The sequence below is a fragment of the Clavelina lepadiformis genome, chromosome 3 (assembly GCF_947623445.1).
Source record: "Clavelina lepadiformis chromosome 3, kaClaLepa1.1, whole genome shotgun sequence".
Lineage (NCBI taxonomy): Eukaryota > Metazoa > Chordata > Ascidiacea > Aplousobranchia > Clavelinidae > Clavelina > Clavelina lepadiformis.
In genome coordinates, this window is record NC_135242.1 from 21,777,024 (window position 1) to 21,794,768 (window position 17,745).

General features: G+C 36.1%; 1 protein-coding gene, 2 long non-coding RNA genes and 1 other non-coding gene across 4 annotated transcripts; 3 read left to right on the top strand and 1 right to left on the bottom strand.

Annotated features, from left to right (window-relative positions):
- Nucleotides 1-7,622: 7,622 nt before the first annotated feature.
- Nucleotides 7,623-7,704, top strand: Trnas-uga (transfer RNA serine (anticodon UGA)). The gene has a single exon. It is a non-coding gene; the product is annotated as a tRNA-Ser (tRNA).
- Nucleotides 7,705-8,911: 1,207 nt separating this feature from the next.
- LOC143450735 (uncharacterized) lies at nucleotides 8,912-10,520 on the bottom strand. The gene is made up of 3 exons (XR_013114767.1): nucleotides 10,333-10,520; nucleotides 9,730-9,816; nucleotides 8,912-9,022 (listed from the first exon to the last, which is right to left on the bottom strand). It is a non-coding gene; the product is annotated as an uncharacterized LOC143450735 (long non-coding RNA).
- A 2,931-nt stretch (nucleotides 10,521-13,451) lies between these two features.
- LOC143450216 (uncharacterized) lies at nucleotides 13,452-15,037 on the top strand. The gene is made up of 3 exons (XR_013114664.1): nucleotides 13,452-13,663; nucleotides 13,855-14,038; nucleotides 14,434-15,037. It is a non-coding gene; the product is annotated as an uncharacterized LOC143450216 (long non-coding RNA).
- Nucleotides 15,038-16,142: 1,105 nt separating this feature from the next.
- On the top strand, nucleotides 16,143-17,731 carry LOC143449503 (uncharacterized). The gene is made up of 3 exons (XM_076949733.1): nucleotides 16,143-16,692; nucleotides 16,868-17,017; nucleotides 17,431-17,731. Exons 1-3 carry the CDS (start codon nucleotides 16,274-16,276, stop codon nucleotides 17,579-17,581), a joined length of 720 nt encoding a protein of 239 aa, XP_076805848.1. The 5' UTR covers nucleotides 16,143-16,273; the 3' UTR covers nucleotides 17,582-17,731.
- Nucleotides 17,732-17,745: the final 14 nt, after the last annotated feature.

The following is a 17,745-nucleotide window of genomic DNA, read 5'->3' on the forward strand; positions in this document are numbered from 1 at the left end:
GCACTAGACCCTAATAATCATATACACAAGCTGTGGTGCTTAAATATCAAGAGAGTCTAAAGTTTATAATCAGCAGTTTAAGTCGTTCATATTGTTTAGGCCTATATATGCCTATTAATATAATCAGCTTTACCTTTGAAATGATAAGCTAGTACTGTAGTACACTACAGAACTATGATCGTTTATTCAAGTTTACTGTTTAGTCTCAAGTACACATTATTCGTACATGCGTACTAAACCAATGCTACCAAATTCTGACATCACAAACACCTACATGGCTGAGCAGTATGCACTTCTGTACAAATCCTTTCCTTTCCTGTACAAATCCTTTGTGCCGGTACAGTATCAGTTTATCAAGGCAAGACGGTTCCAGTGTGCTTATAAACACAATAACTCGATCAAAAGACCCTTTTTTCTTGGCACTCACGCTTTCTTGTTTTTCTCCGACCTAATTACAGATGAAGCTGCTTAAAGTAGGTAAAGCGCAAGACACATCGAACGTTAGGCTTCCTGTTACAAAGTGGTCGTCGATCACGAGCTCTTTGTTACAAAACAGCTGGAAATATAAGTAAACAAAACAATTCAATCACGTGATGACAGCTCAAAGTACATTAAGCTCGACGCCACATTATGAGATAGGATGTGGCCTGTGGGCAGCTTCTTTTATGTATTACATTGACCATTAATCAAAAGGAAAAAGTAGGTCATATCTTAGCAACGGGCCGGTACATCGAAAAATCAAATGGCAAAGCCTTTAAATGTAAACAATAAAGGAACTGACACCGCAAAGTAGGTCATGGCGTCACGCTGCCCGTTTTAAGATAGGCTGTTGGGTTAGTGAGAGGAGAATGGGTATGCAAAAGATTTTAGTAATTTAGGGTTTAGTTGGGGTTAAATTTCGATTAAAATGCTACTATATTATAACATTGTGTTAGGTTAACGAGACACTGGGGAAAATAGTTTAGAGCGTATAATTTTTCTAGTAAAATAGTGACAACCAGCATAATAATTATTTAACCCTTTAGCGCCAAAAATCTCCTCCGCCCTAAAACCATGCTAAACTATGACATTAAGCGTGGCAAAAACAAAAAAATGATTTCAATTAACTTATGCTTGCATATGTAAGCACTTTCCAAATCAAATAGGCTAAATAGGCCTATATCTAAAGGCCGCTTATATAATTGATTTACGCATGGGCTTGTGGCGGTTAGCACCATCATACCCTCATACCATGAGCAATTGACTTTAATTTCTTTGATTTACAGAATTCTTTACTTTTCTTCATTAATTATAGTTTATTATACTTTGCGTTGTATAATTTTCCGTTCGACTTTTGGCATAAGACCGATTCGTTTATTTTATTTTTTCAGTTGGCGAGTGATCAAATAGGCCTACAGTTTTTTACTTCTACGAGTGGACCGATCTGTTTCTGTGGAAGTGCTGACGAGAACGACACGCTACTTCCCAGAGAAGTTAGACTACAAGTTTTTACGGGAGTCATTTGGGTCGATCGGCAGGGACCGCCACAGGCTAGTATTGATTGTTTGGTAATAGCGAAACACAACTGACTTGTACATACACGATTCTTTCATTTCAATTTTACACCCTTGTACTAACCGGATACGCGGAAAAAGATGGCAGCAAAAATTATGTTGTGGAAGATAACGATAGCCTATTGATAAAACAGCTGAATACAGCTAACAGATATATAATATTTACAAGCACATGTTTCGGTTGATAGGCCTAGTCCTACTATTTACAAGCATTTTCAATGCATAGATAAAAACTGCCGCAGTATTTGTGCTAGCATGGATTGTTTCTATAATTTTGGTTCTTTTGGTATTTCTGTAACAAGTTTCACCCAAAATCATGAACTTAACTTGGCTATCGAGCATTTCACTTCCACAATCTAACGCTTGCTCGACAACAACTAAAACAAACCTGCCACGCCAGACGACAAACATCGCCCTTGTTCGTTAATTATATTTCATGACAATGCCCGGCTTAAAGTCATTGAAACTGAACAGGAAATGACCAGAGAAATAAACAAAAAGATCGAGACTAAGATTATTTAGTTGAACAAACGAAACTGGTTTGACTGTCCTGCACTACCTGGTTAAATGTGTCACTGTACTCCGAAACGTGCTAGTGGAAAAATCAACGGCTCTGATTTAGCATGTGCTCGGGGCCCAATTTTAACAAGTTTAAAAATATATAATCGGCTTAAATGCAACCCTGCCTGGCGATATCTTTTAAGAGGAATTTTGTATTTATATAACTAGTACGTTAATAGCTTTTTATGTTTGTGACCGTGTAACGTGGTACTAGCGTCACTAATTAGTATAATTTTAAACAGATTACAACCATTATCTAGGTGAAGCAACGTGGTAATATTGCTGACCTCGTAACCGACATAGGCCTAATATTTCAAAATGCAAAACAATTATTTTACAGGTTTGACCTGTTTGAATGAATGTAAAATCGGATTCACGAAAAAGCCCCGTCTTATATGATGTCTAGCAAACATAAAACACTGAGCTTAATCAACCAACATGGAAGATGTGATCAGATGATATTTGATGTATTTCTATAGAAATCTTCTATAGAAGATTTTTTTATAGGCCTACGAACTTAAAAAGTATCTTTCTTTGTGCACAAGTTTAATTGTATAATTTTTTTAAAACATCAAGACAAGAACTTGTTTTAAACTGAGGTTTACCGTACAAAGGTCGAACTAACCGTTTTAAGTTAAAAACAACAGGAATGGAAATTGTTATGTATGGCTAAGTTTTGAATGAGGCCATACAATTTTGTACATGTCGCGTTTAAAACCAGCTCAACAAAGAACCGGTAGTGTACGTAACAAACGAGACAATTTTCAAAACTTTGCGTTGACTCAATGCAAAAGTTTCTTGACGTTCTAAAAATTACCTTTACAATTTCTTACAAAAAAATGAGATTAGGATATATGTTAAACAACAACAAACGAAGTGACTGCTGGAAATTGCTGTTAAATAATAATTATTGACAATTTTAACTTAAAAAGTCAAAAAGTTGAAGTCGTTAATATTAAGAATGTGTATATCAGAATCTGCGCAAATAAACAATCTACAAGAACAAAACGTAACGTAATGATGCAACAAATCCATACATCCAGCCTATGCAAGCGATCTCCTCGGTAATTTATGACGTAAATGAGGTCAGGTCAGCAGCAAATAGAAATTTTTGTCACGTTCAAAATTACGAGCTGTCGCGACAAACTGTAAAATTTTTATTTAATTATCTTCATTATTTTATTATTTTATTTCAACGAAAAAACGTACTTTTTAAGCTTTTTGAAAAATTTTTCATAATTCAACTGAAATGTTTTACTGCAGCATCCAAAACCTAACCTAACTGATTTTTATATTATTTAAATCTATAACATCAATCCCAGCCTTTATCTTATGGTTGTCATTATTTAACCGGAAAACAATGTTTGAAGTTTTTTTACAGTTTCTTGTTAACCTAACTGAAATGTTTCCTCTATTCTAAGTCTAACTTCAATTAAACCGTAAATAAGTAAAATCAATTTTTAGCATACCTATTCTTCTAACATCTAACCTAACTGCCTACCTACCTACCTACCTAACTGCCTTATAGCAATGGGCTGCATGACCTATAGTTACGGTAATGTACGCATTGTCGTTTTAGAAAGGTTGGTATTTTTGTTTTCGGTAGAAAAACACTTAAATTAAGCAATAAATATTTTTTGCTGCCTGTTATAAACTGTTCTGTGTAATTGCTTCTGCTCTAAAACTTACAGTAGTTTATTACCTAATAATTGACCTTATAGGTTGCTAATACTTTTAAACCCCGGAAGCTCTAGCAGTTGTGTAAATCATCATATAGACTTATAGAGGTTAATATATTTAGACTTCAGACCAGTAGTCTTCAATCTTTTCTGAAAAATCGCCCTCTATGAAGGAGTTTCGCACCAAATTTTCCCGCAATATAATTTATGCATTGTCTGAATGTGTTGTTTGTTTTCTAAAATAGTTTTTGTGTATGATACGCATCCAAGTTAAAACAAAATAAAACTAACAAGAAAATCAAGATTTTCAGAGTAATACGTTTAATACAGTATACATTTAGTACAGCATTTAACAGAGTAGAGTAACGAAATTCAGTTGCAAAAAGTCGCAGGTATGAACAAGTGCAAGCCTATAATTGCGCCAGTTGTTTATGTACAAACATTTTCAAAGCATGATTTTCAGGTTGCAAGCTGGTCAACTCATAAAGTTGTATGTCATTTCTCCCAGTCGTGTTCGTGTCAAGAACATTGCGATATCTATTGCGCCAGTTCAGGCTTACTGCAGGCCAGCTGATAATAGACTTAACTGTCGTGTTGGGTGGGGTTCAATTACTTGTTTCGTGCTAGGCATATGGCGGTTGTCATCTGGATACCGGAATGGTCGAGTTGGTCATTACGTGTAGTGAAATAGAATGATATACAGTGCAATAGAGAGATATTCTGGACCGTGTTCCAACCTATTTCCTAAACGGTAAAAGTTCTTCATTTTTAAACACAATTTAAATATTTCTGTATTTCTTTTTTTTTGCAAATAAATGTGCAATACAGAGATATTCTGGACCGTGTCAAAATCGTAATCGTGATACTGGGATTGTCGCGTTGCCTTTGCGGTTGTTTAGCGAGATTCTTTAACTTTTATAGTAGCCTATTTGCTACACAGTAATAGCTTTTCATTTTTAAACTCAATTTTAAATATTTCTGTATTTCTTTTTTTCATATAAATGTAAGAAATAAAACAAAATACCGTAAACAAAAAGAACCGAAGACCTAAAACGCCTTTTTGCTTTTGAAAAATGGCTGCTAGCGGAAAAAAATCGTGCGTTTGAAGCTACTTTTCTGAGTTACTTGTTAACCTAAATTAAATCGTATAACATATTAACCTAAAGCTAACCTAAATTTACATTCTAATCTAAATCTAACTCCAATAAAATCTTAAATAGCTAAAATCAACTTTTTGCATACCCATTCTCTAACTTAACCGTCTATCTTTAACAACAGGCAGCGTGATCTTCATACGGAGAAATAGTCATTTGGTTAAACAATTGATCGAGATTGTGGGGTGGAAAGTATGCCTCCTCCATCCCAATCGGTTCCACGACATATGACCGCGGGAAAATGACCGCGAACAAACTCACCGGGGACAACTGAACGTGACGTAAATTGACCGCGAACAAACTGACTGTGATGTAAATTGACCGCGAACAAACTAACCGGGAACAGACTTACCGGAATGAAAATTGACCGGGAGGTAAATTGACCGTGCAAGTGCTGAATTATGAAGGGTGAAGTTGAATTAAAAGTGCTGAAGGGGAGTCCTGACGTACAGCTTCAATCTGACAATTTACTTAACTAAAGTGTCCATTGTTATTGCAATGAGTCCATTGTTACAACATGAGATAGGCTACAACGCATTGTTTCACAATCTCATCAAACAACTCGTCTAGACCGGGAAAATGCATGTAACAATAGGAAATCTATGAATAAAGGTGAAAAACCCGTAGGGTCACCCTACACCAGTGGTTCTCAAACTGTGGTACGCGTACCACTAGTGGTACGCGAGAGCTTTTTAAGTGGTACCGCGTACCGCTGAACATGATTTTCGATGTGCTGTGAGTAATGTGTTGCCCCGGATAGACAAGCTTGTGCAGAAGAAACAGTTGCTTCTATCAAATTAAATTGTGTTTTCTTGCTATTCATTGGTGTTATGGTATAGTAATAACGGTAATAACTAATAAATACCGGTACATTTGAGTAAAATAAGTCATTCAGGAGCCAGGTGGTACGCAGTGTAGCAAAAAAAACGAACGAGTGGTACGCGATCGCAAAAAGTTTGAGAAACACTGCCCTACACCCTACAAGGGGCCAAAAAACTCTACGAGTGGCAACCTTGACTGCAATACACATACTAAATTGGATAGTGACTAGATAGCGACTAGATAGTGAATTAGAATTTTGACCTTTTGACGGCCAATTTGTCGCCGGTTAATTTGATCGCCGGCCAATTTATCGACGGTTAATTTCATCGCCGGCCAATTTACGTCAAGGTTAATTTGATCGCCGGCCAATTTGTTGCCGGTCAGTTGTCCACTACCAGTTGTCGCCGGTGAGTTTTTTCACGGTCACTTCTCGTGATCCCATCCCAATCACCCCATAATGCGTATGTATTACCAAAGTTAACGGATTTTCTTTTAAATTAAAAGGACACAAAGCAATATTTCGGCCTATATGTTCAGCAAGTAGGTTAAATTATTTCCATACATTTTTTTCGCCAAATTAAAAACCTAAACAAATAGCTTTCAGCGCTGAGCAGTGGGATCACGAGAAGTGACCGTGAACAAACTCACCGGCGACAACTGGTAGTGGACAACTGACCGGCAACAAATTGGCCGGCGATCAAATTAACCGTGACGTAAATTGGCCGGCGATGAAATTAACCGTCGATAAATTGGCCGGCGATCAAATTAACCGGCGACAAATTGGCCGTCAAAAGGTCAAAATTCTAATTCACTATCTAGTCGCTATCTAGTCACTATCCAATTTAGTATGTGTATTGCAGTCAAGGTTGCCACTCTTAGAGTTTTTTGGCCCCTTGTAGGGTGTAGGGTGACCCTACGGGTTTTTCACCTTTATTCATAGATTTCCTATTGTTACATGCATTTTCCCGGTCTAGACGAGTTGTTTGATGAGATTATGAAACAATGCGTTGTAGCCTATCTCATGTTGTAACAATGGACTCATTGCAATAACAATGGACACTTTAGTTAAGTAAATTGTCAGATTGAAGCTGTACGTATCATACGTATCATTACATATCATATACTACCATCAACTTAAACACAATAATTCAGCACTTGCACGGTCAATTTACCTCCCGGTCAATTTTCATTCCGGTAAGTCTGTTCCCGGTTAGTTTGTTCGCGGTCAATTTACATCACAGTCAGTTTGTTCGCGGTCAATTTACGTCACGTTCAGTTGTCCCCGGTGAGTTTGTTCGCGGTCATTTTCCCGCGGTCATATGTCGTGGAACCCTGAGCAGTATTCACCACTTTCTGCCATGACACAAACTATGACGTAGAACAAGGTGGAATTGAAGGCTTTGAAGATAGAAGAATTGATTTGCAGGCTTTACCGAGGTATCTAAACTACAAAAGTTGGTGTTCGTAAGTTGTTGGTATGCTTTCATAAAGCATTTTTGCAACGTTTCATATCACCATATTTTTTACAAGTCGATTTAAAACCAGCGCAACAAACAATGGGTTGTTCGAAAACAAACGATCCAAGTTTCTTAACTTTGATCTGGCCTGACGTAGGAGTTTGAGTTTCTGCAGAAAGCCTTTACAATTTCTAATATAAAATGAGTGTAATTTGAGTAGATCACACTAACAATTTAAAATCGCTCGCTGATGCCTTTGCTAATATAAAGAAAGTAATAAAAACTTAGATCAATCTTTTCTTCATAGATACTTAAAAGAAAGAATATGTTTAGAACGAAAAAAACTATACTCACGTACTAAGTATAAAAACGATATTTGCGCTTTTCGTTCTCACAGCTGTGATGGCCGAGTGGTTAAGGCGTTGGACTTGAAATCCAATGGGATCTTCCCGCGCAGGTTCGAACCCTGCTCGCAGCGCTTTTTCTTTCAGTGTTTTAGAATTTGTTTTAAGTTTTTAATTATAATTTGAAGATTGCTTTGTGCAGCGTTTCATGTAAATCGGCAAAGTTGGTACCACACCTTCGCTTCTACCTCAATTTTAAAATATCACTGAGTACCTTCACTGCAATAGCAACAAACGGTTTTTTCACGCTATTGCGAAACTATAGTTACTGTATACTAGGGCTTCCCAAACTGGGGGTCGCGACCCCGCAAGGGGTCGCAGAGCGTATACCAATTTTACACGAAGTACAAAATACAATCAAAACAAAATATCGTTCCAGCCTAATCAACATTGAAACCGCCTTGAGACCAGCATTAACATATATTGAGCCACGGCTGGACTTGCTTTGTAGCAGAAAGCAGTCGCACCAATCACACTCAATAAATGTGTGTGCTTTTTTGTTTCCAGTAGCCTACATATGTGTAAAGTAGTAAGTAGGCTTTGAGTACTGGTTGCTTGAATTCAGTCTTTGCATCTCAATAAATGTCACTAATGACTAATGTATATTTCGCACTGCTAATCAATTTAAACGTGAAGGGTCGCGGAAAACTTCCGAAGTTTGAAAGGGGTCGCGAGCAAAAAAGTTTGGGAAGCCCTGCTGTATACCATTAACCATTTTCTAAAAGCCGGGAGTTATACTAGAGAAGTGGTTCCCAATCTTTTTAAGTTTATTCAATTTTTTTAGAAGTTTTTCAATCCATTTACGTTTGTAAGCGTAAAAACTTGTCTAAGCGGTTCTTTACATTATATATTGGTCCAAATATGTTGAATTATACAGAACAGCCGTTAACGGTATTAAAAAATTGCACCGATGCTTATAACTTTAGCTGCATTATAAAGTCGAAAACATCATGAAAACCTGAAAAGATAGCGTAATGCCTCACGGGCTCCTTATTTTAGACATCTCAGAATGTAAGGGTTCCAGTTTCTTCATTCACTCGGTTAAAGAACACTGCACCGCATCATGGCGTAACCATCGTTTGTAAATAAATAGTCGATTAATTTACTTGCGTGATCGCTGACACCATGTCACTTTATTTTTGCAAATTGTGGGCCACAAACAATTGCGCCAAAAAGTAACTAACCTATATATATGTTTTTATGTTCTCACCAATTTCAACGTACGTCGTATACATGCTGCATAACTTTACTGCACTTTTTTAACAAGAAAACAGTTCAGTGCCATGGATAATATAGTGTTTATTTTCTCATGCAAATAACAAAAATAAAGAAGGTAACGCCAAGATTTCATTTATAATTGCTTGGCCTCCACAAAGGATGAATCCAATTGACCTGAAACATTACAAAATATTTGTAATTGACCATTTGCTTATGAATCTACTATGTGTGTATATATATGTTGGTAAGACATCTGTTGTATGTAATGGTTCAGTTAAGACTATATTGCAGAATGTTTCCATAGTCTCCCAACCATTGAACTATTTTCTACTCAATTACTTCATCATATCCTAAGCCTATTTAGCTAGGGATTTAAGTAGGTTACGCTTACAAACATTAAACAGATGGCTGCCACTATTCCACCAGAAAGAATTGCACATTCGAATCTATTTTTCACAGATTTTTGTTAATCTAACTTAAATGTTATAACCCAGTAATCAAAACATAACCCAAAATCACCTCCTAAGCTACATTCAACTTCAATTAACCCTTAAATAAATAAAATCAACTTATTGCCAACCCCTTCTCCTAATATAACTGACTATCTTTAACAACAGGCTGTGTGACCAACATATGATGAAATAGTCACTGTCTAAACCGCTTGAGGTTGAATTAACAGGTCTTGAAAAACAGAAAATTAATGAACTGATGCTGAATTGAGCAGGCTAGACTTAGAGCACAATAGACAACATTACACGCCACACAAGTAAAAATATATGCAGTGTAAACCTGTAAACTGTATGAAAACTGAATGTTTGATAATATCAAAGCACTCAATTTGTCAAAAAGTGTGAATAAATATGCGAAATAAACCTTTTTACCTCTGTAGGGTGAATTGCCAAGCGTTCATCTCTTTCGTTTAAACGGCCATGGCAAGTATATCGGGATACATGAGCTCCATAAGGTACCTGAAAATATCAAACAAATACTTTTATTAACAACGATAAGTCATTTCGTCTCAGTAGCCGAGTGGTTGAAGTGCGGGTCTTGCAATAATGCAACCCAGTGATGCTACCACTGTAACGTCCTTTGGCAGGGCATCAACGATGCTTGTTCCTGTTCTTCAATGGACCTAGTGAACAATTCTAACTTTGGGCAATACGTTATAAAAAATCAGGTAAAAAATATGTGGGTCTATTGGAACTTGCACAAAGGCTAACTTGGTGTAATCAGGGCTTGAGCGATGAGGCATTCTCATGGGGTTTAGGGCGTGCAAAAAACTTTTCACAGTCCGAGGAAAACAATTATCCAACCATATTACTGTTTTAATGCAAGCTCAGTTGCAAAAAGTCTTATTATATCTGGTGAGATTCCTTTTGGCGCTGGAAATGAATCAATATGGCAGTACTTCAGTCTTTGCAATTTTATATTTAGCTACATAAGTAGTATAGCATTTGAAACAACTTGAAGCACTTTAGTCTTACCCTTCTATCCATAAAACCTCGATATTGAGAACGCTGCAGGCAGATAATGGAACCCATCATGACCATGCCACAACCCATGATTGCAGCAGTAACAGGCAATACTTCAATCCATGTCATTTTTTGTTTCAATTTAATAAAAAATCTGTCAACAGTTGAAATTTTAATCTTAGATCCTTTATGTTAAGATGGAATGAAAATGAAACTATTTGGCCTTGATATGCAAAACATCTATAGTGGAAAGTAGGATACCTGCACGCACAAGGTTCATCAAAGTGCACGCTGAACTTTTTTATCTTCCTATTTATTTATTTATAATAAATAAAAGAAAACCGGTTATTTGAGCGCCAATTTAAAATAGTTAAACAAAGAACTGAGGCTTTTGTGCGCACCATCAAGCCAAAAATTGCATCTTTGCAATCGTGCGTGCAAGCCCATTTCAACAACCGTCCATGGACGATTAAGGGAAAACGTCGGTTTTGCGTAAAAGCGTCCATTTTCAACCGTCGATGGACGATCCGCGGATTGCGTCGTGTCCAGGTTTTACCCAGTCCCAATACCAATCACTATTACGAGAATGCCAATTAATTACCATAAAAAATTAACTGTAATGATATTAGTGAATGTTGTTGACAGTGAATGTTCAAACAGTTGAATAAAAGTGGAATGTTCAAACAGTGAGCAGCCAGGAAGCAAGTTGCGAGATAGACTATTACTTTTGCAGCAGATGATAGCCTAGGCAAACCAGTGTAGGCTTACTATTGAGTTCCCGGTATCAATCATAGGTAGCTTACAGTAGCTAGCCTAGCCTGAGGAAATTTTAAAAGCGACTGTTAAGAGCAAGGTAACATTTGCTAGACATAAAAAAATAAAACTTGATTTTTTTATTGCTATTTCACAAAAAATAAGAACATTTTAATAGCTTATTTCATATACAGAATCAAGTTTACCGAGCCAAGTTTACCGGTTTTCAACGAGCAAATCAAAAGCAAATCACGTATCAAAATTTTTGGAAGGGGGTTGTTAGTTACATTGGGTTGTTAAAATGGGTAGTGGTATGAAAAAGGTTGAAAACCACTGGTCTAAGGGGTCGATGGCAAGAAAAAGGTTGGGAACCACTGCACTAGGCTATGGCATACAGACACACTCATGAATAATTCAAATAGTGTAAAGTTAAAACAGCAAAACCTTTAAAAAGGTAGGCTACAGTTTACACTTTACGGAAGATTGGAAAGACGACTTTGCATCATTCTTTTCGCTCCTCACAATCAATGACAAAAAATAAGAGATACAATGTTTTCATCTAGTATACAAGTGCAAGACCAGATTACGTCACAATTTCAGTAGCTGCATGAGGTCCAGTATACAAAAGCAACCTGTGGACCACTAGTATACTAGACCCCGATGTTTACGGTAGCCTATATAAAATATTTTATAACTGATTCGCAGAAGTTTGCAGGTGGTGTGATAGGCCATAGCCTAGGCTACGCCATTTAACACCAAAATTGATTTAGCACGCGATATCTCCTCAAAAACTACCACACATATTACTTTCCAGTTTGTTTTGTCTGCAATCTTGATGGGAGCTTGCGAGTTGCGACCTACCTATTTAGAAAATGTCGATTATCTTGACACCAGTTGAACGTTTGCAGCTAGCAAGGAAAGGCTAAAAATTAAAATAAACCATATAAACGGGACTGATAATGGAATTTTCACATTTCAGCGTAGCGTTTCGAAAACAAACTATAAACACAGGCTTTATTTCAGAAATTTAATAAAATAACTACAATTCAAACAGGCTTAAGTCTCAACTTAAAAAATATTAGAAGGCAACAGTAACAGCCTAAATAGCCTACCGTGTTCAAAAAAAATCATTAGGTTTGTACTTTATTCAAAGAAAATTTTGTTCATAACCGTGTATTATTGAGTTAGGCGTCATGTCTTCATAAAGATGTTGTTAAAATAAGAGGTTAGATGTAACTTTTCTTCAAGTTTCTATAAAAGTTTTTCACTGAAAACAGATACATGAAATGTAATAATGAATAGACGTCATCAGATTAAAATTTGTGAAGCAATTTAGCTTTCTAGTAGCCTACTACTTGTAGAAGCTTTTCTGGTAAATAACGTCACAATGAAAAATAAAGGAAAATTACTCACTACATTATAACAGCATGTCTACCAACATAATAAATATAAAATAAACATAGTTTTGCAACATAACAAGCTTACAACACATTGAATGATAGGCCTACACAGTAATCCTCAAATGTGTAAACATTGACACTGAATCATTTTGAATTATTGAAATACCGGTTGTAAAAATGTTTGATAAACAACGCATACGGTAGTTATTTTTGCGTGATATTTACCTTTCTACAGTAGTCTATATAAATTAGATTTAACGATCACGATTAAGCTACGGCTTATCTGTCTCATGAAAAAATAAAGCTTCTAAAAAGAAATGACGTTCGACGTGCATGTAAAGTTGATTTGTTTTTGAAAACACTTCTGGCCTAATCTTTATAAGAACAACGCCTAGCAAAGCCACTTGTAAAATAAAGCGCAACCACTTGGACCACTTGTATTATCTATTAACATCTTATAGCCTACAGTTCTTGTATCAGTAAATATGGCGTGAAAATACATGTAGTTATGATATTAAGGGCGTCTTCAAAGCCTGATTTTTTAAACTCAAGCACGGGTATTTTGAAACTTTAGTATCTCTGCATTTAAGTTTAAAACAAGCATAGATGTAGCCTACTGTTACTTAAGCTCTCTAAAAACTTTCCACTATTCACCAAGATTGCAATTCAATTAAATTATCCTCTAAAACGTATAAATATAACTCTGAATCATATCGTGCTACTGGACGACCAGTTGTAAAAATGACAACGCATGGCTATTTTATGCATGATATTTACTTTTCTAGCGTAGTCTATATTGATGCTTGATTTAACGATCAGAAATAGGCTACGCATACCACCTCATGAGTAGATGAAGTCTATAAATAGAAAATACGGCTCACGTGCTGGTAAAAGAATGATTTGTTTTCGGAAACATTCTGACCCTTTATAAACAGCGCCAAAGCAGGAGACCGCATTCACAAGTAACCTTCAGCTCTCTATTGCTTGTCACTGAATTTAAATTATTTCTTTGCATTTTACTCATTATTTTTCTTAGCAAAAATGGCTGTAGGCCTATTCAAACAAAGGCACATTGAAGCGACACTTTGCATCGGTAGTTTGGTTTTGTTGCTGTTGGTGCCGGCGGAAAGCTACACAACAAACAGAAAAATCGACTATAATTCTTACAACACGACAGAAGCACAAATAATGTAAGTTTATGAAAAATATTACTTAAAAAAATAGTCTATAGTCTATCCTTAGGGATGAATTTTATCAATTGGAGTTTAAGTTACCCATAGGGCTAAGTTAACGTAAATCCAAGTCAGAGGTAGATTATACAACTATTTATGATGTTACAAAGAGAAAATTTTAATAACCTACTGTTTAAATTTCTTTTCAGAGGAGGAATAGTTTCTGGAGTAATCGCTTTAATATGTCTAATCGTAATGTTGGTGGTCTATTGTTACAAAAGAAAGTGTAATTCTTTATCAAATAGACCTCAGCCTACTGTTTGTACCGTGCCACAAGTAAATACGGTCACCGGCACCCCTGGATCGATGACGAATTACTGATGTACACACAAAGTAAGTTCAAATATAACTGACTTGTAAAATGTGCGTCCGATATTATCCAACAGTTTATTTTGCAAAAATTGAGCTTCGGATAATAAGGTAGAGTTTCAAATAAAATAATATCAAGCCATGTCAATAAATTTAAATTGAATAGTCTAATACGCACACGCACCTCATACACAAGAAACAAAGTTGCAAATATGGGATAATATCAACCCACGTTTGTGAATTTATACTGTATTCTATGCTTTACGGCTACGTCTAAGAATGTATTGAAAGGTGGCGTGTTTCTATCAAGTCATTACTAAACTTACTTCAGATTATTAATGACTTAAATCTAAGCATTGTAGCCCACATTTATAAGCTATCTTCTAATATAAATTTCAATTAACCTATTTTCTTTTCAGATAAAACCATTCACCGCTATGAAATCTGCTTCAACCGTTTCCAAGTTACAACGGAAAATTAAAATATATAAGAATCAGCAGTAAAGTGAAGAGAACACGTGACAACGAAGACCACAGTATATTTCACCTACATTTGTAACATACACAAAGGCTTTTCCAAATTTTCAGATTTTTATTTTACGCTTTGACTCGCTGTATGCTTTTATAATCTATTTGACGTAATATATTGCCTGTGCGATTTTGAAGTTTTAAGCTATGTAATGTATAAGTTCAAGGTGGACCGTAAACACATCACGTCATTTTCGAATATTTTTTTAGATAACAATAAAATTTTTAATAAACCATGTGGGTTATAGAAGAAGAAAGATGAACTGCAAGAAAAATTTGTTTCAAATCTTTACGTTTAAATTTTCGTAGGAATAAATAATACAAACTGGCTACAAACTTGAATTCTTTGTTCTTTTTATAGCACAAACAATTTTATTTGGTATTTTCAGGTTTTTTAAGCCAAACCATGACGTACATATACTGTTGATTGGAAAATGTTATTTATTTAAATTTTTATGTTTTGTGAGATTTTTTATCCGTTACTTGAACAAAGTAGGCCTGCTTATTATTCTACGGTGATTTCGATGTGCAAATAAAACCTTCTTTATGACTATTCGGTGAAAATAGCCTGAGAGACCGTGACTACACGAATAGACTGGAACGGTGCTATAGCTTGTTAAATTTTATATTAAGATTAAATTACAACGTTTCCTACTACATATTCGAACACGTTTTCTCTATTCATTGGTACTGTACTTGGTAGGTAGGTAGGCTACAAAGTACTGGTACTAGAAGGACAAGGCTTGCTGTTATGAAGGCTTGCAAGCGCGCCACATCATAACAGCTACTACCACGATAAACTCAGCCAATTATAATACAATGAAACAAAGAAAAAGTGCGCTCAACTTTTTTCTTGTATGTAATCGAGGCTAAAAGCGTCATAATGGGGTAACTCCCACTTTCGATAACTGAAGTTAATGGAAATTTAAACCACGATTCTAGTATAAATTTAAGTGTGTAACTTTCAAGATCAATTCGACAGCGTTCGGTTTAGAACTGTCTTAGTCGGTTGATGATAGTGCTTGCCTTAAAAAACGAACACCAGCTGACTGCAGCCAGTAGCCTGTTGTCATTGTCAATTGATTATGACGTAGATTTATGCAGGGGTGAATGTTTTTAAGCGGAAATTGATAATACGCACAATAGGTTGTAACACTACGAAAGGATGATGCATCAAAACGTAAAAACAGTATCGGAACCGCATCACAAAATTTTACGTCTCCGATTATGTCATTATTCTTTTTCTGTCACAATTGACGTAAAACCAAATGTCACACAAAGAAGCAAAAATCTTCGGTTGAATTTCAATTTTAAGTTATTTAAAAAACCGATTAAACTGTGAAATCATCAAGTTTACACATCTTCAAAGTGTTTGCAATGTTTCACCATATTGATTGGTATGCTGAAATTCCTTCACTACTCAGTTCGAATCACCAAACCCTTTATACCAAAGCTGTATATGTAGCCTACGTTTATGTATAAGCACTTTTATTTCTCATCATACGTCGATATTACGATATTTTGGTAGTCTAGCGTCAGTTTTTGCAAGTTCCTGTCAAAATGACTTAAACTGAAGCCTTATATTGTCAAAACCCTCCTGTAACAGTCGACATATTTTTGTTGCTTTTGCTGCGGGAGGTGTTCTTTTGATCGGCATCAGGCAGGAGCCTTTGCGAGTCCTGCTCTTTCAAACGCTTGGAATAGAAGAAAAGTTTCTTTTTTTAGCTGAAGCATGGAGCTGAGTCCCATGAGTGTGGAAGATCTAGAAATGTTAGTTCAGGATCAACCCGAATCAACACTAATAAACCACGAATACATCTTTCTCCGTCCCAGCGACATCCGCTTCACAAGACAGTTCGTTGCCCCGGAACTGAGGAGCGGAATTCTCATCCAGGACGCGGTCGATGGCATTTTGAATAAAGAGTTTGAGCCAGAAAAATTTGGTACACTAAAAGTGTTTAAGTTAAATGGAAACTGGTACACCTGGTACAATCAAAGGCTGTACCTAAACCGCCTCCTGGAACGTGAGGGTTTCTTGAACTTTGTTCCGGTTCAGTGGGTTCATCCAATCAGCAAGGGCTGCAAAGATTTTACTTCGATCAACGATGGCATTGTGGTAGAATTTCGGGAAGGTCAAACTTTGTCTCACGGGTACGTCAATATGTACTTTAACCCAAGTTATTATAACCATTTCAATGTTTTATTTAGAACGTATGACATTGCTGTGTATAAGTTCCAAAGTTGTTTTTTTAATTTTGGTCTTATTGTGACTGTAATTGACTAACTCTGATTTGTTGCTTCTCTTTCTGTAACGTTTCATGCACAGACCAATAAACGGAAGTAAATCAGATTCCAGCGAGAAAGAAGAAGAAGAAATAATTGAAGACGGTCATGAAGAGAACGAAAATGAAGGCGAGGACGAACAAGTCATGAAAGTCCAAGAAGAGCTGAAGAAAGAGATTTCTGCTCTTGAGACGTGAGTCTTAGCATATGGCCGCCGACAGAAAACAATTACTATTGTAGTAGGTCTATGACATCTTGGATTGTATACACTACTATATTTTGAAAAATTTTAAGCTTTCAGCAAAAAGTAATAACTCGAGGGTACCCTTCTCTATGGGTCGCAATCCTCTTATAGGCTGGGGTATATTTAAGCAACTGTTGCCTTGTCGCTTCTGCGGCATGCTTCTTATTCCTAACACTAATTTATTGCGGTTAAAATTGATTTGAACCAACTAAGTAAAAATAATTCCTAGACGTTACGGGCTAGCTATATAGCTTTTTGCTAGAAGTTAGTATAAGAAGTTGTAAACTAGAATGAAGATTTGCTATATAGCCTGCTTACTGCTTATGACACCGACATTCACTATGCAATCTTTGGTTTCACAGAAGCACTGTAGATGTTGCTGCACAAACCGAATATCAACCTTTAAGAAGTGATGTTTGGGATTTGGAAAACTTCAGCAACTCTCTTGATCTCCTTAACCCTTTGATTTTAATTGCATTGTTTTTTGCGCTTCTCGGATGGTATCTATTCTAAATCTCAAACATCATTTGTTCCTCGGAAAACACAAGCTTGCATTAATTTCCGCATTCGGTTTTTTGTTTGTTTTATTACCTTTGCTTTCTCAAATCAGATCATTTACAAAACTCATTTGATCAATAATAATAAACGGTTCTCATAATCGGATTTAACCAGAGCAT